General features: G+C 40.8%; 1 protein-coding gene across 3 annotated transcripts; it reads right to left on the minus strand.

Annotated features, from left to right (window-relative positions):
• Positions 1-517: 517 nt before the first annotated feature.
• slc43a3a (solute carrier family 43 member 3a) lies at positions 518-26,861 on the minus strand. Of its 3 annotated transcripts, none has more exons than XM_066718689.1 (13): positions 26,777-26,861; positions 18,926-19,241; positions 18,078-18,207; positions 11,901-11,947; positions 11,667-11,743; positions 10,106-10,198; positions 9,679-9,818; positions 8,873-9,018; positions 6,849-6,995; positions 5,465-5,578; positions 5,121-5,307; positions 2,792-2,915; positions 518-1,282 (listed from the first exon to the last, which is right to left on the minus strand). In XM_066718689.1, exons 2-13 carry the CDS (start codon positions 19,104-19,106, stop codon positions 1,145-1,147), a joined length of 1,524 nt encoding a protein of 507 aa, XP_066574786.1. In that variant the 5' UTR covers positions 19,107-19,241; positions 26,777-26,861; the 3' UTR covers positions 518-1,144. The 3 variants fall into 3 exon arrangements, with proteins under 3 accessions (XP_066574786.1, XP_066574784.1, XP_066574785.1); XM_066718687.1 differs by having other exon boundaries at positions 5,121-5,310; XM_066718688.1 differs by lacking the exon at positions 26,777-26,861 and adding an exon at positions 21,551-21,600 and having other exon boundaries at positions 5,121-5,310.
• Positions 26,862-27,851: the final 990 nt, after the last annotated feature.

A 27,851-nucleotide genomic window follows, 5' to 3' on the forward strand; every position in this document is an offset into this window, starting at 1 on the left:
ACAGCCAATCAGAGCCCGAGCGGATTTGTGCGCCTCTATACCGGAAGGTAAGGCCGCGCTCTTGCAGCGCAGATGTCCGCAGTTCTGCGCAGTTGTGCAGGATTCAATCGATCCCATTGGTGGCGCAGCGCAGATCCGCGCAGACCTAATCCACTGATATGCTTACACTGTGTATATGAAAGCAGTGACGTCGTGTATATTTTGTTTATCTGAAGAAACAAACCTGGCTGATTATTCATTTACCTTTTAAAAACATTGCAAACTTGATCCAAACTCTTCTGTACCCAATTTGTAACTTTTTCATACTGAGGAAGTATTTAACTGCATTTCTCCAGATTTGTGTACTTTTTAAAATGTTCAACCCAGTTTCCACCGAATATAATTTCTTGAGCTTATATAAAAGGATGCACGCAATTTTACCAAAATGTATAGCCAAAAACATTGACCAGACTTTTTTCATGATGTACTGAAATGAAACCACGAATTGAAAAACAACACTCAGACATCCACTGAGAAAAACAATACTTTTTTAATGCGTTATTTCTTTCCATTACAAAATACTAATAAAAATCACTAAAAGGAGATGTTGAAAAAGTACAAACATAATACAATCATAGTATTTATTTTCCTTATATAGTAATTTATTTTTTACATTGGTTAAAAGAAGAATACAGAGGTATATTAAGTTGAATTTATATAAGTGAATAGATCCTTTGTAATTCTGTGGAAGTTGTGACTGAGAGGAGACAGAACAGTACTCCACAGGGACTGCAGTGACGGGGCTGTGTGAGTGTATTGTCCTGTACTATACTGTAAAAGGACTATAATGTAATGTTATAGTGAATGGGGCATTCCTTTATATAAAAAAAATCCCATTATATATTCAAATACATTTGTTTTGATATTTGCCCTTCCAAAATTTGAGACAGGGAAGTTGTGAGTGTCTCATCACTTTTGTCCAGGCAACATGTAACTATGTCTCTGTGTGTCTCTGTGTCTGTATGTGTCTGCATGTCTCTGTGTCTCGGTGTGTTTCTGCATGCATTTGTATTCTGTGTCTGAGTATATATAGCTGTTTGAATGGCTGAATTATATTTTCCCTTTCAGTCTGCATTGGCAGTAGGTAGTTCACAGTGTTGCCCCCTCAGTCTTGCAGTTTGTCCTGCTCGCTTGTTGGGGTGCTGTTTCCTGCTCTCCTACGAGCCGCACGGCGACAATGCAGGTACACATTTATGGGGTGAACAAAGGCCAGAACACTTAGGCCAATCAGAGCCACGTTCACCTGAAACAGAGAGAGAGAAATAATACAGTGCAGAACAGACTGATTGACTGGACACTACAGTACATTAACACTGCACTGAGAGAGAGGGTTAATACAGTACAGACACACTGACTGACTGGACACTACAGTACATTAACACTGCACTGAGAGAGAGAGGGTTAATACAGTACAGACACACTGACTGACTGGACACTACAGTACATTAACACTGCACTGAGAGAGAGAGGGTTAATACAGTACAGACACACTGACTGACTGGACACTACAGTACATTAACACTGCACTGAGAGAGAGAGGGTTAATACAGTACAGACACACTGACTGACTGGACACTACAGTACATTAACACTGCACTGAGAGAGAGAGGGTTAATACAGTACAGACACACTGACTGACTGACTGGACACTACAGTACATTAACACTGCACTGAGAGAGAGGGGGTTAATACAGTACAGACACACTGACTGACTGGACACTACAGTACATTAACACTGCACTGAGAGAGAGAGGGTTAATACAGTACAGACACACTGACTGACTGGACACTACAGTACATTAACACTGCACTGAGAGAGAGAGGGTTAATACAGTACAGACACACTGACTGACTGGACACTACAGTACATTAACACTGCACTGAGAGAGAGAGGGTTAATACAGTACAGACACACTGACTGACTGGACACTACAGTACATTAACACTGCACTGAGAGAGAGAGGGTTAATACAGTACAGACACACTGACTGACTGGACACTACAGTACATTAACACTGCACTGAGAGAGAGAGGGGGTTAATACAGTACAGACACACTGACTGACTGGACACTACAGTACATTAACACTGCACTGAGAGAGAGAGGGTTAATACAGTACAGTAAAATACTGAACAGAAACAAGGCTGTGCATAGTGTATTAGTGTTTATATACAGTATATTGGTATATATTAGTGTATATACACAGCACATCAGTGTTTGTAATACTGTTTACATAGTGTCTCAGTCAGGGGCATCGCTACACCGTATTTAGGGGGGGTTTAGCCCCCCTGTATCAGCCACCCTAAAAATAATATGATTATGAAGTAACGGCATGGTTAAACAGTCCGCCCCTTGTATTTTCTCTCAGACCCCCTAAAAATAATACAACAAAAGAATCCAAGAATGAAGAAGTAACTCCGCAAAACACTCTGAATAAACACCCCCCTACAACTTGAGGGTAAACAGTAGATCGGTGTCTATATGAAGTATATAAGTGTATACATTAGTGTAATAGTGTCTATATTCAGTATTTTTGTGTATTATCGTATTTATGTATATCAGTGTATTAGTCATAAGTTCAATGTATCAGCATATCGTATCAGTGTATCATAATATATTCAGCATATCAGTGTCTGTAGGAAGTATATCACAGTATTCACTGTCTGTCTGCAATACATCAGTGTATAACCATATCAGTGTATCATTATGTCATTGTCTCAGTGTACTGGTGCCCACATGCAATGTTACTCACGTAGAGAGGGTCCCCCTCCAGGGGTCCCTTGACCAGGGTGAAAAAGGGGTATTGCAACACTGACACGATAGCTGACAGTGACATTAATAGACCATATAGCTTCCCAAAGTGACAGGCAGGAAAACTGCAGAGAAATGGGAGAGAGTGGAGGTGCAGAACAGGGGAGAGAGGGAGAAGAACAGAGAGAGAGAGAGAGAGAGAGAAGGGGAGGGAGAAAGATGGGAGACAGTTACCTTTTACTCAGTACATTCAGTGAGTCAACGGGCCAACACTGTCAGTATAAATGGGTTTGGATTCAGTTCAGTTTGAATTTGGATTCATTGGTGTTGCCTGAGTGTTATGGACAGAGTCTACAGTGAGCACAGAGTATGAATTAGTTACATTGTCTGTGGAAGAGACTGAGAGACAGGTTAATGTAGTCAAACCGGTAATATGTGTTGAGTCAAAGTCTTGTTTTGTCACATTATTGTGCCTGTCACTAATTACCAGTGTCAGATTTCCTACTGTCCTTCACTACACTGCAGTGTATTATATTGTATTATGTTTTATGGTGCTATACTGAACTGTATGTACAGTGGGGGAAAAAAGTATTTGATCCCCTGCTGATTTTGTATGTTTGCCCACTGACAAAGAAATGATCAGTCTATAATTTTAATGGTAGGTGTATTTTAACAGTGAGAGACAGAATAACAACAAAAAAATCCAGAAAAATGCATTTCAAAAAAGTTATACATTGATTTGCATGTTAATGAGGGAAATAAGTATTTGACCCCTTCGACTTAGTACTTGGTGGCAAAACCCTTATTGGCAATCACAGAGGTCAGACGTTTCTTGTAGTTGGCCACCAGGTTTGCACACATCTCAGGAGGGATTTTGTCCCACTCCTCTTTGCAGATCCTTTCCAAGTCATTAAGGATTCGAGGCTGACGTTTGGCAACTCAAACCTTCAGCTCCCTCCACAGATTTTCTATGGGATTAAGGTCTGGAGACTGGCTAGGCCACTCCAGGACCTTAATGTGCTTCTTCTTGAGCCACTCCTTTGTTGCCTTGGCTGTGTGTTTTGGGTCATTGTCATCCTGTAATACCCATCCACGACCCATTTTCAATGCCCTGGCTGAGGGAAGGAGGTTCTCACCCAAGATTTGACGGTACATGGCCCCGTCCATCGTCCCTTTGATGCGGTGCAGTAGTCCTGTCCCCTTAACAGAAAAACACCCCCAAAGCATAATGTTTCCACCTCCATGTTTGACGGTGGGGATGGTGTTCTTGGGGTCATTCCTCCTCCTCCAAACAAGGCGAGTTGAGATGATGCCAAAGAGCTCGATTTTGGTCTCATCTGACCACAACACTTTCACCCAGTTCTCCTCTGAATCATTCAGATGTTGGCAAACTTCAGACGGGCCTGTACATGTGCTTTCTTGAGCAGGGGGACCTTGCGGGCGCTGCAGGATTTCAGTCCTTCACGGCGTAGTGTGTTACCAATTGTTTTCTTGGTGACTATGGTCCCAGCTGCCTTGAGATCATTAACAAGATCCTCCCGTGTAGTTCTGGGCTGATTCCTCACCGTTCTCATGATCATTGAAACTCCACGAGGTGAGATCTTGCATGGAGCCCCAGACCGAGGGAGACTGACAGTTATTTTGTGTTTCTTCCATTTGCGAATAATCGCACCAACTGTTGTCACCTTCTCACCAAGCTGCTTGGCGATGGTCTTGTAGCCCATTCCAGCCTTGTGTAGGTCTACAATCTTGTCCCTGACAACCTTGGACAGCTCTTTGGTCTTGGCCATGGTGGAGAGTTTGGAATCTGATTGATTGATTGCTTCTGGCTCCCAGGTGTCTTTTATACAGGTAACGAGCTGAGATTAGGAGCACACCCTTTAAGAGAGTGCCCCTAATCTCAGCTCGTTACCTGTATAAAAGACACCTGGGAGCCAGAAATCTTGCTGATTGATAGGGAATCAAATACTTATTTCCCTCATTAACATGCAAATCAATGTATAACTTTTTTGAAATGCGTTTTTCTGGATTTTTTGCTGTTATTCTGTCTCTCACTGTTAAAATACACCTACCATTAAAATTATAGACTGATTATTTCTTTGTCAGTGGGCAAACGTACAAAATCAGCAGGGGATCAAATACTTTTTTCCCTCACTGTATTATAGTGTTCTGTGCTATACTGTACTGTATAGCACTACATTTTCAGTTGGTCAGTTAGTCAATGTATCATTCACTCAGTCAGTCAGATGGAGTATCAGTCAGTCAGGGTATCTGTCAGTCAGTCAGTCGGTGCTACATTACATCACCCCCACCGCCTTCCCCTCTCTTACGCGATGATGATGAAGGCCGCGTTGCCCCCGTACAAGAAGGAGCGGTTGAGCACCTGCAGACAGAAGGTGAAGTACTGGGCGGGCAACAGGGGGAGGGCAGCACTAACTGAGAACAGCACGCACTGCAGCACTGTCAGAGACAGGGACAGCACACTGGAGCGCAGGTCTGCCTCACGGTCTCCCCCTGCTGCTGAGAGACAGAGAGACGGTAAATACAATATAGTACAGACACACACTTTATGATAGACTGACTGACGCACTGACTGACACACTGGCTGACTAATGCGTTGATTGAGAGATATGATCACACACAGTGTTTACAGAGACAGACCCTTCCCTCTCACCGTGTTTTTTGTTGTGTTGCGCCCTCTTGTGGCGATCCATGATCAGGCCGTTCCAGGGAGCACACAGGACTCCACACAGCTGGGTCATCGCAAAAGCATTGGTATATTGACTGACTGAGAGAGAGAGGGTTAATACAGCACAGACACACTGACTGACTGGACACTACAGTACATTAACACTGCACTGAGAGAGAGAGGGTTAATACAGTACAGACACACTGACTGGACACTACAGTACATTAACACTGCACTGAGAGAGAGAGGGTTAATACAGTACAGCACAGACACACTGACTGGACACTACAGTACATTAACACTGCACTGAGAGAGAGGGTTAATACAGCACAGACACGCTGACTGACTGGACACTACAGTACATTAACACTGCACTGAGAGAGAGGGGGTTAATACAGTACAGACACACTGAGTGACTGGACACTACAGTACATTAACACTGCACTGAGAGAGAGAGGGTTAATACAGTACAGACACACTGAGTGACTGGACACTACAGTACATTAACACTGCACTGAGAGAGAGAGGGTTAATACAGTACAGACACACTGACTGGACACTACAGTACATTAACACTGCACTGAGAGAGAGAGGGTTAATACAGTACAGACACACTGACTGACTGGACACTACAGTACATTAACACTGCACTGAGAGAGAGAGGGTTAATACAGTACAGACACACTGACTGACTGGACACTACAGTACATTAACACTGCACTGAGAGAGAGAGGGTTAATACAGTACAGACACACTGACTGACTGGACACTACAGTACATTAACTGCACTGAGAGAGAGAGGGTTAATACAGTACAGACACACTGACTGACTGGACACTACAGTACATTAACACTGCACTGAGAGAGAGAGGGTTAATACAGTACAGACACACTGACTGACTGGACACTACAGTACATTAACACTGCACTGAGAGAGAGAGGGTTAATACAGTACAGACACACTGACTGACTGGACACTACAGTACATTAACACTGCACTGAGAGAGAGAGGGTTAATACAGTACAGACACACTGACTGGACACTACAGTACATTAACACTGCACTGAGAGAGAGAGGGTTAATACAGTACAGACACACTGACTGACTGGACACTACAGTACATTAACACTGCACTGAGAGAGAGAGGGTTAATACAGTACAGACACACTGACTGACTGGACACTACAGTACATTAACACTGCACTGAGAGAGAGGGTTAATACAGTACAGACACACTGACTGACTGGACACTAGAGAGAGATCTGACACAGGAAAGTGCAGATACACTGACTATTAATCAGTAAGTGTATCACTCTAGTCAGTTACTATATCTGTCTGTCAGTCAGTGTATGAGTTTCTCTGAGTTACCCAGCGCGGGGTCTCCCTGCGTCAGCCGGATCAGATTGGGGTTCAGGGTGCCGATGAACAGATAGTGTCTCAGCTGCATCACTGACAGCCACAGCAGTTGGAATAGGAAGAACTTAGAGAACACACACTGCCAGAAGCTGTCCTCCCCTTTTAAACAGAGAGAGGGAGAGAGGTGGTTAACAGTGTACTGCATATTGAAAACGCACTGCCAGAAATTGTCCTAACCTAGTTACACAGAAGGGGAAGGGGAGACGTGAGTTAATACAGGACAGCATATAGATCACACAGTGCCAGTATCTTCCCCCCCGAGAGAGAGAAAGGGATTTAGGGAAGGAGAGAGGGGTTTAATACAATATATAGAAAACTATTGTATACTAATTTTTGACAATGCCACACTGTACTATATTATCCTACACTTATACTACAGTTATACTGTACAGCACATTAACAATGACTCACTGTACATTTTTCTAGTTCACAAGCCATGTATTACTCTGAAGATGAAAAAGAATGAGGAGGATGAGAATATATATATATATATATATATATATATATATATATATACACTCACCTAAAGGATTATTAGGAACACCATACTAATACTGTGTTTGACCCCCTTTCGCCTTCAGAACTGCCTTAATTCTACGTGGCATTGATTCAACAAGGTGCTGAAAGCATTCTTTAGAAATGTTGGCCCATATTGATAGGATAGCATCTTGCAGTTGATGGAGATTTGTGGGATGCACATCCAGGGCACGAAGCTCCCGTTCCACCACATCCCAAAGATGCTCTATTGGGTTGAGATCTGGTGACTGTGGGGGCCAGTTTAGTACAGTGAACTCATTGTCATGTTCAAGAAACCAGTTTGAAATGATTCGACCTTTGTGACATGGTGCATTATCCTGCTGGAAGTAGCCATCAGAGGATGGGTACATGGTGGTCATAAAGGGATGGACATGGTCAGAAACAATGCTCAGGTAGGCCGTGGCATTTAAACGATGCCCAATTGGCACTAAGGGGCCTAAAGTGTGCCAAGAAAACATCCCCCACACCATTACACCACCACCACCAGCCTGCACAGTGGTAACAAGGCATGATGGATCCATGTTCTCATTCTGTTTACGCCAAATTCTGACTCTACCATCTGAATGTCTCAACAGAAATCGAGACTCATCAGACCAGGCAACATTTTTCCAGTCTTCAACTGTCCAATTTTGGTGAGCTTGTGCAAATTGTAGCCTCTTTTTCCTATTTGTAGTGGAGATGAGTGGTACCCGGTGGGGTCTTCTGCTGTTGTAGCCCATCCGCCTCAAGGTTGTACGTGTTGTGGCTTCACAAATGCTTTGCTGCATACCTCGGTTGTAACGAGTGGTTATTTCAGTCAAAGTTGCTCTTCTATCAGCTTGAATCAGTCGGCCCAATCTCCTCTGACCTCTAGCATCAACAAGGCATTTTCGCCCACAGGACTGCCGCATAATGGATGTTTTTCCCTTTTCACACCATTCTTTGTAAACCCTAGAAATGGTTGTGCGTGAAAATCCCAGTAACTAAGCAGACTGGGAAATACTCAGACCGGCCCGTCTGGCACCAACAACCATGCCACGCTCAAAATTGCTTAAATCACCTTTCTTTCCCATTCAGACATTCAGTTTGGAGTTCAGGAGATTGTCTTGACCAGGACCACACCCCTAAATGCATTGAAGCAACTGCCATGTGATTGGTTGGTTAGATAATTGCATTAATGAGAAATTGAACAGGTGTTCCTAATAATCCTTTAGGTGAGTGTATATATATATATATATATATATATATATATATATATTGAATACTGTGCATTAAAAGTGCAACCATTTCCACACAACTTCAGCTGCATATACTGTCCACTAGGGGGGATAAATTGACGGACTGTGAGCGTAACTGTGCCAGGATAATAATAATAATAATAATAATCATAATAATAATAATAACATGCAAATAAATGAAAACAAGAAAGTTATTATCATTTTGTAATGTGCATCAGTTACCAGTGTGGGTCTCAGTTTGTGGCTGAAGTTTGTCCTCTAGCCTGCAAGGAGCGCTGTCTTCCCGGATGTTCCTTATTTCTGCATTGCTGCCTCGGTCCCCCACAGCTCCCTCCACACTGTAACTGCTGGACTGGCCACAAGAAAGCCTACCACACACAGAGACAGGTGCATTACTACTACTACTACTACAACTACAACTGCTACAACTATTTTTATTATTCATAATAATAATAATAATAATAATAATAATTTCTCAATTTCTGAACTACCACAGTGTAAAAATCATGTGCTATGTTTTGTACCAGGAACTACTGAAATTAGATACTCTGCTTTTAATTTAAGTTAAAGTGTGTATTTTATGACAATTGCAAGACACACTGTGAAAGGTGCCATCTGTACATAAATAAATATTTACATACATATATACGTACATAAATATTATACAAAAAACAAATGGTCCTGCAGGAGCCATGTGTCTCCAACTGTTTTCCTGGATTTACATATAAAATGTACCTATTGTCAAAATCAACAAAGGGATAAAATAGTAAAATATACCGTAACAATGATTTTGTTTTGAGTAATGTGATTCTCTCAAGTTGTCAAAGGTCAGCTAAGTCTCTGATTTTCAGTATCTGCTTCCACTTCTCATTAAGAAACTGGCATCATTATTATCAAATAAATGTGGACAATCTGGCTTCATCCCTCAACTGTATCAGGCCAGTTTTCCACATCACATTTTTATTTAAGACGATACATAGTATGTGTGGGTCTCGGTGCAGCATGGGATTTGTAGTTCTCTCTCTCACCCATAGGTGTAGTTGTCGGGCAAGGGGTAGGGAATGTGTTTCCGTGGCAGCAGCAGGAAGGTGCGGAGCAGGTGTAGGACAGAGCAGGACGACAGGAACAGGAACATGGAGCGGAGAGATATGTCCCTCTCAAACAGCAGCTATTGAGAAAGAGAGAATGAAACCATGAAACACTGACTAAGTGATACACTGACTGACTGACTGACTGAGTGCTGTGAATACTGCAGTAACACTATTATACTAAACTGTACTACAGTACTACAGTACTATACTTTATACTTTATACATGGGACTGTCCTATACTTTCCTGTTTTTTTTTTTGGGGGGGGCAATCTCTCCATATATACTGTATCCTACTATTCTATAGCTTGGTAATACCAAACTGTAATTCAGTGGACTGTCAATCAATACTGAAGATGATGCTCACCTTGACAATGAGGAAGATTACAGAGGATGAATCAAAAGCACCATTGTAGAGAGTGATGATTGTCGATCGACGAGAGGAGAAGAGATTCCCCACCTGAGAGAGAGAGAGAGAGAGAGAGAGAGAGAGACTCACTGACTATAGACTATAGTCCATTAAAATTGCCTTGAGAGAAAGAGAGAGTTAATGAAAACTAAGATAAATTGTAAAGACTTTTCAAAACCACGTTACCATGGTCTTTAAATGTTACGAGCCTAAATTGTGCATTTTGTTTATGTCAAAGCCTCTCCAACAGGGTACTAATATCGATATTACTAAATATAGTACTTTAAACTACCTGAAGTCATGGGGAATGTCTTGGGGTAAGCATCATTCAAAACTCTGTGTTCCTCAACCTATGATGTCCCTACAGAAACAAGGGATTGTTGACACTGTAGTCCGCATGCAAAAATGGTCCACAAGTGCTGTGTCAAGCAGGGGGGAAATGAATGAAGTGAACCTTTTCTGAATTCCAATAAATAAGGAATGTGTGTTTCAATGCAATTCTTCTGTGCAGGTGACAGATGCAAATTTTCACATCAAATTGTATTGATTAATTTACTAAGCCACTAATCACTCTCAATGTAGTGAATAACATCCGTTGACCCTGGCAGTCAAAAACTACCAGACAATTGTCAATTGTATTGCTACTGATGTAATAATAATAATCTATACTGCTTTACCTAGACATAGCACACGATTGTTCATCATGTGTATTTAGAGTTAAGTGTTGATAATGTTTAATGGTTTTTAAATATATTCATTTTGCAGGGTGCGAGCAAGAGCAGTAATATGCAGGGGGTATCTGTAATACTATTATTGTTGTTGTTTGCGGTTTGAATGACAGCTGTAAGACTTCAAATCCAAACTGATTACATGAATTATCTCTGAAGAAGTATTAATAACTGAAGAAGTCACAGCTAATGTTCCAGTTCCCTCGTGCGCCTCTTTCAGGAAGAAATGCCATAAATTCTGCAAATGTGGTGCAGTCAAACAGTACATGTTAGGGATTGTTTTATGAGTTGTAAGACCAGTAGCTAAGGCAATGATAATCAGTTCGTTTTGAAAGGACCCCCAAAATTGAAAAAATATAGGTTTGTGTTCAGAGCTCTATATAATGTTACAGTTATGAGACTAATAAGTGTCTAGGATATTTAGATTGTTAACAGCAGTTTTCTATTCATAGCCTATATCATGCAAGTTCCATCCTTTTTATTTATTTATGATTGTTCGTCACAAAGCAGTCTTTATACTTGTATTTTCAGTATGTATTTGGTTTTCCATATATATCGGGAAAGGTGGTGGTACTGCGGGAGACGGAACATGTTGTATAGTAATTTATTTCCTGTCCACGGCTCGACTTCTTTAAACAAAATGGATGACACCAGGATTTACTTTAGTTTATTCTCTCCAGATAGGTAGTGATTTTCTGTTTGTCAACACAAATATTATAACTGTAATCTGAATATGTAATGGACACTACAATACATTAACACTGCACTAGGAGAATGAGAGCGATACAAACCTGCATATTAGTCACCATTAGCAAAATCCCCCCAACTGCTACAAGAGAGAGGGCTGGGAAGAGGAGTATTGAAGTGGCTGAGAGAGAAAGGGGGGGTGGGGGGTGGGAGACAGACATCAAATCAACATCAAATCAACTTTGCATTTCATTGATTACCCTTTTGATTGTTACATCAGGTACAAATAAATATATATGAATATATTACACTATTATAATAATTTAATATTTCTTTACCTGCAGATGAGAAGGCAATCATTAATGTGGCTGAGGTGTACAGTGATCTGCAGGAATAATGACCATATCACAATTAATATACCAAACTATTTACATGTCAATTGGTATGTTTGCACCTGTGAATTAACTGTACAGTTAATGTGAACAGAAAGGCTTAACAAAGATCGGGTCTTTCTGTCTTCTTTCCTAGTTGTCAGATATTAAGAGACACTTATCATTTCAATGTATTTGTGTAGAGAAGAGATGAAGAGAGAGGGAGAAAGGAAGACAGTGAGTATAAGGAATAAAACCATCTGAAACAGGGTAAATTCCACCCTGGTAGACTTCCACAGTTTGGGACAAGTCCAATCTTTCTAAAAGTTTTTGTGCTGCTCCACAGAAAGTGGATACAGTGGGCTGGGGGGGGGGGGTTCTGAATGTCTTGTGTCAATAGCATAATAATAACCATTGATAAAGACAGTTGAGGAGACAGCCTGTCTGACAGATTGGTGAAGGATCAGCCTGTCTAACATGCTGTTGGGAGGGATAAGTTAATAATCACCTTCGAGAGAGATATGGGTGAGGACTCCATTGTCACCTTGTTTACTAATAGGCAGTGGGTGGGGTGGTCACTTTGGTGGAGTTGGACAGAGGTTTAAATCATAAAAGCTGACTTGTCCATCACGTCTTGGTATCAGAATTGCCTTGCTGTACCAAGTATGCCTGTATACTGTGCAGGGTTGGGGTCAATTCCACTAATTCAATTCCAATTCAATTCTTTATCCCTTTAAATTTCATCAAATCAATTCATTATCCAAACCACCACAATCCTTCTACCCAACAAACAAGGAGAGCATGGTAGGTCCTTATATAGTACGTTTTAGAAAAGTGGGTAATTCCAAGTAATTGAGATGGTTCTTCTGATATATCCTTCCCAATAAGAGTGCAGGACTAGGACACTGTCTTGTATGAGTGTCTATTAAGTGGATGAGGAACTCATTGGCTGAGATTCAGATAATGTAAATTCCTCAGTTGCTTGGAGGCCAGGAAAATTGACCTGAGAAGCTGATGAGAAGCATTTGCCTGTAATTTTGATAATAAAACATTGTCTTGTAAAAATTGTATTGTCTAAATCATTGAAAAATGTGATGAAAACACAATTATTACAAAATACAATAGTTTAAGAACATCATTATAGAGGATTCACAATGGATTAAAAAGGGTAAAATGGTAAAATGATTAAACTAATGTACTTGAAATATTGACAATTACAAATTCAACTCCAGCTTAAAATGTCTAAATTCCAATAAATTCCAATTCCAAAGACTGAAACATTCACAATTCGAATTCAATTCCAATTAGAAGAATCACATTTCCAATTCATGAATTTGAATTGCAAGAATCATTATGAATTCAAATTGGAATTGATCAATACAAGTATAAGATTTGAGTTTGGAATTAGCCCATGAATTTCAGTTTAAATTGAATTGACCCCAATCCTGATACTGTGCTCTATATTCTTGACTCTGTAATAAATCGCATTTAACCTGAATTGTCTTAGATCAAGTCAGTTTTACAGGAGGGTCCATTTCTTATAGTGGGGGAAGGGTTAATACAGTGCCAGAATTATACATAACCCTGAATATATAAGAACAAAAAACATCATATAACAGACTTGGATAATATGTCCTGCTTAAATAAAGCCTAAAAAATGTATATTGTAATCTTAATATCATTGCACAAAGCCATGTTTGTCATAAACAGAGATCTGCAAGACAAACTGGCATCTCCAGGATACAAATCACTGAAAAACACTATTTGACCCTTGTGCTACCTGGTATTCATGGCCGGGTAACAAGGAGGAAGCCTCTCCTGAGGGTGAACCACAGAGGTGAATGACAGCTTTAACTATGTTTTATGGTCAGAAACAAAAGTTGAGCTCTTTAAACATGCTCATCAGTGTTATGTTTGGTGTTAAAAAGGTTAATCTTATTTTGAGAAAACACTCATGCACACTGTGCAATATGACTGGGGATCTATTATTTTGTGGGGCTGTTTTGCAACCACAAGTCCTCGATAAGATAAGAGGAAATCCAACACATACCAGGACATTTCAGCAATAATCCAAAGCATACGTCCAAATCTCAAAATGCATATTCTCAACTGGGCATTTCAATCTCCAGACTTCAAACCAATAGAACATGTGTGGTTCCAACTGAAACCAAAGGGTCTGAAAGACCTAGAGCAATTCTGACTGGAGGATTGGTCTGAATCCCCCTCTCAAAAGTGCCAGAACTTCCTAGAATACTACAGGAAGCATCTTGTCAGAGTAATCCATGCCAGAGCTGGATTTTGTAAATACTTAATACAAAGATGTGAATAAATGTGACCCTCGTATTTTCTGGAATAAAGTTACTTATTTATGACAAATATGAGTTTGCTCTGTGTAATGTAGTGATTGCAATATAACATGTTTAGATGTTTTTTATCAACAGGATATGTTGTCCAATCCATAAATATTTCAGTTATGGGTTATTTTTTATTCCTATTTATTCGTGGGGGGGAATAAATCTAGAGGGTGCTGCATACTGTCTCACTGACAGGAATGTGTGTTTCAAAGAGAAGGTCGGGGAGGGAGATCTGCCTTCCACATCTTTTACATTCAGGGATAAGGAATGTAAACAGGCACTGAGTTGAGAATATAGCCTATTTTAACTTGCTCATAACTCACTGAATAAGCCTCCCCCCATCTCTCTCTCTCCCTCTCTCTCTCAGTGCAGTGTTAATGTACTGTAGTGTCCAGTCAGTCAGTGTGTCTGTACTGTATTAACCCTCTCTCTCTCAGTGCAGTGTTAATGTACTGTAGTGTCCAGTCAGTGTGTCTGTACTGTATTAACCCTCTCTCTCTCAGTGTAGTGTTAATGTACTGTAGTGTCCAGTCAGTCAGTGTGTCTGTACTGTATTAACCCTCTCTCTCTCAGTGCAGTGTTAATGTACTGTAGTGTCCAGTCAGTCAGTGTGTCTGTACTGTATTAACCCCCTCTCTCTCAGTGCAGTGTTAATGTACTGTAGTGTCCAGTCAGTGTGTCTGTACTGTATTAACCCTCTCTCTCTCAGTGCAGTGTTAATGTACTGTAGTGTCCAGTCAGTGTGTCTGTACTGTATTAACCCTCTCTCTCTCAGTGCAGTGTTAATGTACTGTAGTGTCCAGTCAGTGTGTCTGTACTGTATTAACCCTCTCTCTCTCAGTGCAGTGTTAATGTACTGTAGTGTCCAGTCAGTGTGTCTGTACTGTATTAACCCTCTCTCTCTCAGTGCAGTGTTAATGTACTGTAGTGTCCAGTCAGTCAGTGTGTCTGTACTGTATTAACCCTCTCTCTCTCAGTGCAGTGTTAATGTACTGTAGTGTCCAGTCAGTCAGTGTGTCTGTACTGTATTAACCCTCTCTCTCTCAGTGCAGTGTTAATGTACTGTAGTGTCCAGTCAGTCAGTGTGTCTGTACTGTACTGTGTTAACCCTCTCTCTCTCACTGCAGTGTTAATGTACTGTAGTGTCCAGTCAGTCAGTGTGTCTGTACTGTATTAACCCTCTCTCTCTCAGTGCAGTGTTAATGTACTGTAGTGTCCAGTCAGTGTGTCTGTACTGTATTAACCCTCTCTCTCTCAGTGCAGTGTTAATGTACTGTAGTGTCCAGTCAGTGTGTCTGTACTGTATTAACCCTCTCTCTCTCAGTGCAGTGTTAATGTACTGTAGTGTCCAGTCAGTGTGTCTGTACTGTATTAACCCTCTCTCTCTCAGTGCAGTGTTAATGTACTGTAGTGTCCAGTCAGTGTGTCTGTACTGTATTAACCCTCTCTCTCTCTCAGTGCAGTGTTAATGTACTGTAGTGTCCAGTCAGTCTGTGTGTATGTACTACGCTGTACTGTATTAACATTAACAGTCCCACTCTGAAGCAGGAACAAGGGGTATTGCATGTGCCTGCTGTCTTATGATACAGTGTGTGTGTCTATGTGTGTGTATGCACACGTGCACACATGTTGGTGCCGCTATCATTATGAGGACTCTCCATAGACATAATTACTTTTATACTGTACAAACTATAGATTTTATCCCCTAACGCTAACCCTAAACCTAACCCTCATAAAAAACTTTCTGCATTTTTACATTTTCAAAAAAACATCATTTTATATGTTTTTTAAGCAATTTGAATTATGGGGACATTGGCAATGTCCTCATAAACCACCCTTTGTGCATAATAACCTTGTAATTACCAGTTTGTAACCTAAAACCACATAACCCCCCCCCACACACACACACACACACACTCTCTATTGTCTGAAACACAGAAAGGACATCAAAGATGACTGCATATTGCGTGTGTGTTTCTCTCTCTGTGTCTCTCAAGGTGTTACTGCACTATAGTGTCCTGTCGCAGTTACACAGTCAGTCTCCTAGTATGTCCTTACTGTCCTGTATTAGTACTCTCACAATCACACTACTGTACTGGAGAAACACAAAGGGATATGTGACGCTCCCTCCCTCTCTCTCTCTCTCTCTCTCTCTCTCTGTGTTAGGATTAGGCAATTTATTTTGTAACCCCCCCATCCCCCTCTCTCTCTCTCTCTCTCTCTCTCTCTCTCTCTCTGTTAGGATTAAGCCATTTATTTTGTAACCTGCCCCCCCTCTCTTACTACTGTCACTCTGTTGTTGTACTGTCATCTCCACCCAGTTGGTCAGTCAGAGTGTATGTACTGTACTATGTTATCCCCCCCACCCCCCCTACACAAACATTGCTCTCACCCTCTGGTTAGCAGAACAAGGCTACCATTCAGACAGTACCTGCTTAATGAGTGTGTCTAATTAGATAATATGTCTGAACAGCTTCCAGGCAAAGAGAGACACTCATACACACACAAGACTCTGACAGACACACACACAAAGACTCACACAAATGCACACCAAGGGACGGGGTGCGGGCAGGGGGCCCCCTCAGAAATGTTGTTGCCAGTACCCTTCCCTATGCTAGTATACTCCATTAATCAATGTTTTGCATCTCATTAATTCAAATGTATAGCTCTGTGTCTAGTCAGCCAGCTTTTACGAGTATTTTATGTTTTCTTTTAACGGTCAGATTTCAATTTAAAGTTAAACTTTAAAATGACACCCATAGTGTTTTAGATTTGTTTTTTGTTTTTTAACTATTTTTTTGTTGTTTTGTTTTTTGAGTTTGTTTGTTTGTTTGTTTATTTCCATTGCAGACATGGTATATGTATCAGAAAAACAAGTATCATCCTCATCTTACTTCCGAAAACATTAAGTGAAACCAGGTGAAATTATTTGTGAAAATTAATTAATCCTGCCTTGCTCCCTATGCCTGCCAAGATCGGCTCCGGCTTCCCCGCGACCCTCATCAGGATAAGCAGTTTCGAAAATGGATGGATGGATGGATGGAAAACAAAGCTGATAATAAAGTTTTAAATTGAAACCACAATGCAGTAAGCGTTGTAATATGTATAACATATTTTTGCTGCAGAAACTAACTATTGTATTCTACCAGATTCATGCCTACATTAATCAATGTAGAACCTTTATTCCCTTAACTATCACAACATCCTAGACCTAAGCATATGGATATGTATCACATTATTAGTAGTAGTATTATTTAATTTAAGTAGATGCATTTATCATTTAAGGCGATTGACAATACTGTATACATGTTAACACACATGAATGGTGTTGTTCTGCAGTGTCAATACTGTGGTTAGATCACAGTAAGACATCCTGCCCTACCACTATGGCAAAATACCCATTTTCTAAGTTTCTTATCAAGTTATCTGTACGTGGATTAGCTCATTAAAACACAGTAGGTCTAAAATTACATTATATATTGTATTAAACCTATGAAAACAGTAAAACTAACATGGATTACACAAACACAGACTCAGCCCGAAGTGTTTGCAGCAGATAACACAACCTATTCTTATCGATACAGACAGCTTCAGTACAGTTAGCACTGTGACTGCGAGAGCATAGATATAAGAAGAAAATACACAGCACCACAGTCCCACTGCACTGCAGTCTGCATGCCTCTCTATCTATGAGTCAGTTAGTGCATCGGACAGTATATCAGTCATTCAAAAAGTGTATCACTCTATCAGTCAATTGATAGGTCAGTCAGTCAGTGAGTCAGTTACTCACATTGCCAGCAGTCTAGCCACAGTGGTACCATATCGGTCATATAGGAAGCCATTCAGCAGAGTCATGAAGTTGTTCATGAAGGAGGCAATGGTGAACACCAGAGAGAACTGCTCATCCTGAGCACTGCAGTCTGAAAAGAGAGAGAGAGGGTTAAAACAGTACAGCACAGACACACTGACTGACTGGACACTACAATACATTAACAAAATGGAGGGAAACAATATGCACAACCAGATCTATATCTGATCTATATCTGTTGTCTGGTTGTGCATATTGTTTCCCTCCATTTTGCATATTGTGGGGGAATCAAATAGTATTTTATTTGCATTACATTAGCATGTTTTAACTTAACTTTTTTTATTTCTGTTAGTTTAGGTTTAGGTTCTGTTACTTTAGGCTGGTTTCCTACCCAGTGCTACTGCTCCTGAAAGGAATAAAAAACAGAAACCTTTATATGTGTCTGTGTCCCCAGATTTGCCAAACCTACACAGGATGGCTTATGAGGGTGGGTAATGAGGTTCCCCTTCCTCAAAAATAACAGGGGTGGCCTACTTGGGAGTTTTGTGAAGAGCAGTGTCACAGTACACCTGTGACAGAGAGACACACACACACACTCCTTTACACAGACAGAGACACTGAGAAACACAGAGAAACATGCTGAGACAGAGAGACAAAGAGACACACCAAAACACCTATACAGATATACACAGAGAAACACAAAGAAAAAGAAAGACAGAAAGAACACAAACAGACACTCACAAAGACAGGGAAACACAGAAAGACACAGACACACACAGAGAAGCTCACAAAAATAGCGAGACACAGAGAGACACACACTGTTCAGGGACCTGTGTTGACTGTGCCGTTGCCATCAGTGTGGTTGGTACAGAGGGAGGAAAAATACCCATCGGCCTTCAGGACAAAGACAAGGGATGCCCAGCCGAACACCACTCCTGAGAAACACATGCACTCCAGCAGGCCCGTCACCATGGTCAGCCATCGCTGCACCAACACACACCGCACACCCATCTCTGCGGTGGAGCTGTGGTAGTTTTTGGATGGAAAGTGGTGGCGTGTGAGGCAGGTTTTGGTGTGCTTCTAGATTGGTCTAGAACAGCCCCACAAGGAGTAATCTCTCTTGTTTTGTTGTTCCTTTAAAGGCTCCTGCAATGACAAAATGCAAAGAAAAATAAATGCCCAATCTCTCTCTATCTTTTAAGTTCAATTACTTCACTTCTGAGTGACATAAACTCTTTGCAGTGCTGGAGAGACACACACGCAAAAGGCACCCCTAATTGTAGTGGAGTGTAATGTAAAACTTTTAACATAGTGTGACTGTGGTTGTGCCCTATAGATTTACTGTGGTTTCCTACAGGGTTTAACACACCTTCACTGTGCTGCACTACACTGGACCATGATCTATATTTCTAAGGCATGCTGATAATGGGAGACCAGTGATGTTGAATCCATAGGGAATCACTGAAATCCAGTCTAGAGATGACGGATAACACCATGCCATTCTACACACCACGCTTCTCAATCCTGGAAAAGTCATGCATGAGAACAACAAACAACAAAGTTTCCAAAATGATCAGTGTGCCACTCAGTTTTGAACGGGTTTTGGGTAACACAGCTACAGATCAGTTGCATTTCATAGGCAGGTCACTGTAGGAATACAGCAATAGTAGGAGAGACCCAGACCCACACTGAAGGTGTCTTACTGAAACATGTTGTCTGCCATAAACGAATAAATAAATATATTGTATAAATGAACCAGTCGTGTGTGTGTGTGTGTGTGTGTGTGTGTGTGTGTATGTGTATATATATATATATATATATATATATATATATATATATATATATATATATATATATACACACACATATAAAGTAGTATATATTTTTAAGATATAAGAAACATTTATGGATTACACAATAAATATATACTTGAAATATATAAAAATGGGGCATATGAAAAATAGAAGGAACATATATTTCTACAATATACTAAACAGAAAGTAGAGATCATGCTTTCATCAGTGCTGCTTTATAAATTCACATGAGCACTTTATGACCTGATGATTCCATAAAGAAATAAAATGTGGTATTTTTTGCTCACTTTGGTCTTTATCCAATGTAGACAGGATCTCTCATTTCTAATTAGTTTTTCTACCTCCACACACCTGTGGTACAGTATCAAACTATATGCTTTAAACTTTCTATGGTTTAGTGAATTTTGAGCGCTGCCATTTTCTATTTTTAAAAATATATATGTGTTCCATATGGGGAAATATCAACACCCTTTACACACTTCAACACTCAGGTCAACAACAGTACATCTCATCACCCCCACTGCCTCTCAATATTAGCCATTCAGCATTTCCACAATAGAAGTGCACCCATTCTTGTGTGAATATATTTGGGTTGTGCCAGCTACTGACAACTAACACAAAGTGCAGTAAACTCCCTCCATCACTCTCTCTCCTTTATTTCTGCTTGTTTCTCTGCACTCTCCCACTGGCTACCGCCTCCCCCACCCCTCCCCTTCCCCTTCTTTCTCATCATTTTCTCTTTTTTCACTTTCTACATCTGTTTATCCTGCTGTTCACATTTGCTCCCCACTGATCCCCTCTCTTCTTCTACACCCACCTTGTACTGCTTTGAATCCAGTCCATTGTTCAACCATTTCTGGTCTGGCTTATGAATGTGTGGTTTTGCCTAAGTGTGAAGGTGTGTAACAGAACTTTACAATACAGTTCCAGTTCTGCTGCAAAGCGGGTGCATGTGTTTTCTTTGCTTTGCAACACAGTGTTCTATTACACCAACCCCACCCTCTCTGTCTTTATATCGTCTGGGGGTGGGGGGGAAACCCTCGGGTCAGACACAGACTGCATATAAACAGAGTCTTGAATTCCCAGCCATAACAAGGACTCGCTATTCAGTGAAAATGTTTTTTACAAGATATGTGGGTATACAGGACGCCAAATCTAAAACAACAATTGTTTTTTACAATGTACACAGGCCGTGTTATCACTGGACATAGGGGTCTTTTTCTGTCCCTGATCTAGTTATTCTTCATCTAGGCAGCATTTTGAACAGGGAGGCCATCTTATTAATTGTAATATAGTAATAACACGACCACAAGATAATACAACACATTGTAACAAAGTGACCACAGGATAATATAACACAGTAACACATTGTAACCAAGTGACCACAGGATAATATAACACAGTAACACATTGTAATAAAGTGACCACAGGATAATATAACACAGTAACACACAGTAATAAAGTGAGAACAGGACAACACCAATTTGTAGACTCCAGGGGATGTTGTCAAAACCATGTTGTAAAACAAAATTATAAAAAGCTAATCATAATTAAATAAATATTATGATTAATAATTTTTATTGTTATTATTAGTAGTAGTAATAGTAGTAATAGTAGTAGTGACATTTTTTCAGTACCTACCTTTCAGCACAAAATCGTCAATATTACACTCACATACTCTCCCAACATATATTAATACTCTCTCTCCAACCCTTAGTAACCACTCCCCCACGCCCCGCCCCCTCTGTTTGTCGGTTAAGATTAGCCAACAGCTGCCTTTTTAACCCATCCTGGCCTCTCTTGCTCTCAGTGCAGTATTAATTAGTGAATATTAACTATAGTAGTAGTATCAGTAGTGTCATTTCTGTTATTGTTATTGTTATTATTCTTTATTATGATGTGCTGTCCCTTCCACTTCATCTCTAGCACTGGGCTGCTCAGTTGTCCTCTGTAGCAGCATCAGTGGCAGTGTGTCCCTCAGTCTCTCTCTCTCTCTCTCTCTCTCTCTCTCATACACACACACAGACACAAACACACGCACAGTCTCTCTGGTCTTTGTGTGTGTATGTGTGTGTGTGTGTGTGTGTCTGCCTATTGCACTGTCAGCGTATTCTATTTGCACTTCTAGTGATGTCATGGTGTGCCAGAGTGCACGTGTGCATACACACACATAGACACACACACTGTATCATAAGACAGCAGGCACATGCAATACCCCTTGTTCCTGCTTCAGAGTGTTACTGACTGTGTCACCATGTTAATACAGTACAGTACAGACACACTGACTGGACACTACAGTACATTAACACTGCACTGAGAGAGAGGGTTAATACAGTACAGACACACTGACTGGACACTACAGTACATTAACACTGACCTGAGAGAGAGAGGGTTAATACAGTACAGACACACTGACTGACTGGACACTACAGTACATTAACACTGCACTGAGAGAGAGAGGATTAATACAGTACAGACACACTGACTGACTGGACACTACAGTACATCAACACTGCACTGAGAGAGAGAGGGTTAATACAGTACAGACACACTGACTGGACACTACAGTACATTAACACTGCACTGAGAGAGAGAGGGTTAATACAGTACAGACACACTGACTGACTGGACACTACAGTACATTAACACTGCACTGAGAGAGAGAGGGTTAATACAGTACAGACACACTGACTGGACACTACAGTACATTAACACTGCACTGAGAGAGAGAGGGTTAATACAGTACAGACACACTGACTGACTGGACACTACAGTACATTAACACTGCACTGAGAGAGAGGGTTAATACAGTACAGACACACTGACTGACTGGACACTACAGTACATTAACACTGCACTGAAAGAGAGAGGGTTAATACAGTACAGACACACTGACTGACTGGACACTACAGTACATTAACACTGCACTGAGAGAGAGAGGGTTAATACAGTACAGACACACTGACTGACTGGACACTACAGTACATTAACACTGCACTGAGAGAGAGGGTTAATACAGTACAGACACACTGACTGACTGGACACTACAGTACATTAACACTGCACTGAGAGAGAGAGGGTTAATACAGTACAGCATTCTCTCTCTCGTATATCTCGTATACAATTATGTAAATTGGAATTCGTAAAATGTATTATGCCTTGAATTGCACTGTATTATTGCACTTTGTCCATTCATCCATCTTTAAAACTGCTTATCCTGGTGAGGGTCGCGGGCAAGCCGGAGCCAATCCCGGCAAGCATAGGGAGCGAGGCAGGAATACACCCAGGATGGGATGCCAGGCCATCGCTGGGCTATTGCACTTTGTATTGGTTTTATATTTTGTATGTCGCCCTGGACAAGGGCGTCTGTTAAGAAATAAATAATAATAATAATAATAATAATAATAATAATAATAATAATAATAATAATATGCTTTACGGTGTCAGCAAAATATTTTATCATGGGACACCAGGCCACATTTTCCTTCCTATTCTACTCACACACAGTGGAGAGATAATAATACACACTGAGATTCTAACTTCTGCTTTGTTACAAAGATGTTACGAAATGTTCAGAAATATTTAATTCAGTTTTATGTAATTGTTAATTATGTTATACATTATAATTTAGTAGTAGTAGTATAGAACCCATACTGATGCCAATGCTGTGCAGACAATAAAATAGTATCGGGGCCAAGATTAGGGCCAGCACTTTGTGAACCATAGTACAAGGCCCAGACTGGAGTCCATTCCTTGAGGAATGTAGTAATGTATAGAGCCCAAATTACAGCCAGGCTATATCCCAAACTGCTCCCTCACTCCCTTTGGTACGTGAACACTTCATTGATAATTTACTGATATCACACAGTGTGCACTTGAGTGAATGAGGGAGTTTTGTACAGGAAAGAGTGAAAAATGTTCTGTGGGACACCAACATGTCTTCTTTTTGTTCCCTTTTTTGCATTCAGGTAAATAACGTGCATTCCTCTGTCCCTGTAATACCTAAAACAAATAACTTTCAAATACATTGCTCACTTTTATCATATAACTAGATATCTTCATTATTAATTCATAGAAAGCATTTTTTTTAGTGTATTCTGTACTTGGTTTAACTCATGTGTACTAGAACACATGCTCATCTTATTACACTTTAGACTTATTGTAATTACTGTATTTAGTAATGCTTATTAAGAGTATTTATTGTGTCAACTGTATATTGCCCTGGATAGGGGTGTCTGCTAATAAATAAATAAATAATCATAGTAATTCTAAACCCTGACATTTATTGATAGATAGTGCAACACTTTTGTCGTGTACTTTCTAACCATATATTGGAATCATGAATTAGATTTTATTTAGCTATGCAACTCAAAATAAATTTCACAAATAAATTGCTACAATTTGTGTCTATTTTTCCTCTTGTATTGAATACAAAGAATTCTGGGAGATGAGCGCAAAACTCCTGCCCAGAGGTACATAAATGCCCCGTAAGATGTCGATACTACTCGCACCCACAGGGAACGGTAGTGAGGGAGCCAGGGATCTTTTGGGACACAGCCCCAGTGTCGCATGGACTACAGCAGTGGTTCTCAACCCTGGTCCTGGAGGGCCCGCTACCCTGCTGTTTTTTGTTCCAACTGAGCTCTCTTAATTGAACCCTTATTTGAAGTGATAATATCCTAAATCAGAGCATTTTAATTAATTTAAACAGTAGGGGTTTTCAGTTAAGTCTAAAGTTGTATAAAGAACTTATTATCTTATTAAGGAACCAACTTTGTATTAGTTTATATAGTTAAATAGTTTAACACAATTTTATGTCAGCAAATTATTAGTTAAACCAGAAGGGTAGGGAGTACCCCAGGGCCAGAGTTGGACCACTGGACTACTGCAGAATATACAGTGAGGTAAAAAAGTATTTGATCCCCTGCTGATTTTGTACGTTTGCCCACTGACAAAGAAATGATCAGTCTATAATTTTAATGGTAGGTGTATTTTAACAGTGAGAGACAGAATAACAACAAAAAAATCCAGAAAAACGCATTTAAAAAAAGTTATACATTGATTTGCATGTTAATGAGGGAAATAAGTATTTGATCCCCTATCAATCAGCAAGATTTCTGGCTCCCTGGTGTCTTTTATACAGGTAACGAGCTGAGATTAGGAGCACTCTCTTAAAGGGAGTGCTCCTAATCTCAGCTCATTACCTGTATAAAAGACACCTGTCCACAGAAGCAATCAATCAATCAATCAGATTCCAAACTCTCCACCATGGCCAAGACCAAAGAGCTGTCCAAGGATGTCAGGGACAAGATTGTAGACCTACACAAGGCTGGAATGGGCTACAAGACCATCGCCAAGCAGCTTGGTGAGAAGGTGACAACAGTTGGTGCGATTATTCGCAAATGGAAGAAACACAAAATAACTGTCAGTCTCCCTCGGTCTGGGGCTCCATGCAAGATCTCACCTCGTGGAGTTTCAATGATCATGAGAACGGTGAGGAATCAGCCCAGAACTACATGGGAGGATCTTGTTAATGATCTCAAGGCAGCTGGGACCATAGTCACCAAGAAAACAATTGGTAACACACTACACTGTGAAGGACTGAAATCCTGCAGCGCCCGCAAGGTCCCCCTGCTCAAGAAAGCACATGTACAGGCCCGTCTGAAGTTTGCCAATGAACATCTGAATGATTCAGAGGAGAACTGGGTGAAATCGAGCTCTTTGGCATCAACTCAACTCGCAGTGTTTGGAGGAGGAGGAATGACCCCAAGAACACCATCCCCACCGTCAAACATGGAGGGGGAAACATTGTGTTTTTCTGTGTATTCCAGCATGACAATGACCCAAAACACACAGCCAAGGCAACAAAGGAGTGGCTCAAGAAGAAGCACATTAAGGTCCTGGAGTGGCCTAGCCAGTCTCCAGACCTTAATCCCATAGAAAATCTGTGGAGGGAACTGAAGGTTCGAGTTGCCAAACGTCGGCCTCGAAACCTTAATGACTTGGAGAGGATCTGCAAAGAGGAGTGGGACAAAATCCCTCCTGAGATGTGTGCAAACCTGGTGGCCAACTACAAGAAACGTCTGACCTCTGTGATTGCCAACAAGGGTTTTGCCACCAAGTACTAAGTCGAAGGGGTCAAATACTAATTTCCCTCATTAACATGCAAATCAATTTATAACTTTTTTGAAATGCGTTTTTCTGGATTTTTTTGTTGCTATTCTGTCTCTCACTGTTAAAATAAACCTACCATTAAAATTATAGACCGATCATTTCTTTGTCAGTGGGCAAACGTACAAAATCAGCAGGGGATCAAATACTTTTTTCCCTCACTGTAGGGGCCCTGACTAGAGTCAGCACTGTTTACAGGCAGGCAACCCGAAATAAATAAATGACACACACTGGCTGTGGTTGGATAGTGCAGAGCATTAACCCTGAACTGCACTGAAGGGATTGTGGGTTGTCACAATCATGACATCCTATTTGATCTATTCCCATCTTTATCTAAAACACACACACACACACACACACACACACACGCACGAACACAGCGGTAGATAGTCTATCTTAGATATATAAACAACAGAGAAAGAGAGAGAGAGAGAGAGAGAGAGAGAGAGAGAGAGAGAGAGAGAGAGAGAGAGAGAGAGAGAGCTGATGGACGGGTGTGATGTATTTGCAAACGACACAAGCAGAGAGATGCATTCATCAAGTAATACATTGATTAATACATCGATGACTTGATTCAAATTATGTGGGGCCCCTCTGCCGCTGCGACACTGTATACTGTATGCATTTAACAGAAAACCTCCGGCTCACTTTTGGGACAAACACGGTTGGAGAAAACAAAACTTTGTTGCGTCTTACCAGTAGAAACTGTTAAGTCCTTTTGTGAGTGTATTTTCCGCCGTGTCTTTCTCCCTCCCTTCCTCCCCCACACACTGTCCCCGGAGACTGAGGATGAATTGCGGCTGCACTGTTGCACCCCCCCCCCCCTCTCTCTCTATTGAAAAGACTGGACAGTGTGGCCTGTGAGAAATAACATATAACTTTCTTGCATCGAGACAATCTTACATTTCCTGTGTGGTTCTTGTGAACTGAGCCATTAGAAACGTGCAATGTGATGCAGTCAGAGTGCATGCCCGTTCCCAAGGCAGCTCTTCATCTAAACTCCTCCCAAACGCAGTAGATGCCATCCCTGAACCCACATGCTGGCTATGCCCCAGATAGAGCAAATGAATTGATCCGGTTATGTAAAAAGGCGTTATAGATACATACTTTGGATACACTGTTTCGTTTTTTACGTTGTCCCTTTTGAAGTTTTCTCTCTTTCTTTTTTTCCTGCGCATTAATAAGATGTGTGAGATCTTGTGGCTTCCAGTTACTGTAGGGTGTGGGGCGGCTAGAGGATCATATTTCTCCTCTCTCATTACTTAAATATGTATTTATATCTGTAATTATGAATGCATAACTTAATACATTACAAACGTCTCCAAATGCATTTCACCCTCTCAGGCTGCTGCTGTGGGCGAGTGGTGTCTGTCACGGATTTTTTTAATGTGACAAATCTCACGCATTGACGTTTTGGAGACTTGAGCTCTATGTGCATTACCTTATAGCGTATATGTTTTTTCCTAGTATTTCGTAACCATGCGGTGTTGGGATCCAGCTCTCAGAAGAGAAACAGATGTGGCCTGTCAGTTCCAGGCAGAGGAAGTGTTAGTGGGTGTGTTTCTTGTGCCTGAAAAGTGGATTTGTCTGCGGTTTGTGTGTGAGAGTGTTTAATGGAGACAGCAGTTTGTAAACTCTAGGGGATGTTTTCCAAACGTTGTAAAAAACAACAATGTTGCACTTGCTAGCATTTGTCTTGGGGTGATACAGCAATTTAACCCTTCAAGACAGAGGTTAATAATCCTGTCATTAATAAGTAAATATTAGATTG

Source organism: Amia ocellicauda, chromosome 12 (genome assembly GCF_036373705.1).
Source record: "Amia ocellicauda isolate fAmiCal2 chromosome 12, fAmiCal2.hap1, whole genome shotgun sequence".
Taxonomy (NCBI): domain Eukaryota; kingdom Metazoa; phylum Chordata; class Actinopteri; order Amiiformes; family Amiidae; genus Amia; species Amia ocellicauda.

Coding starts and splice junctions, on each gene's coding strand:
- slc43a3a (XM_066718687.1), bottom strand. CDS start 19,106: ATGGGTGTGCGGTGTGTGTTGGTGCAGCGATGGCTGACCATGGTGACG. Junction 18,208..18,925: donor CAACGGCACAGTCAACACAG/GTCCCTGAACAG, acceptor CTCTCTTTTCAG/ACTGCAGTGCTCAGGATGAG. Junction 9,819..10,105: donor TAATCTTCCTCATTGTCAAG/GTGAGCATCATC, acceptor CTTTCTCAATAG/CTGCTGTTTGAGAGGGACAT.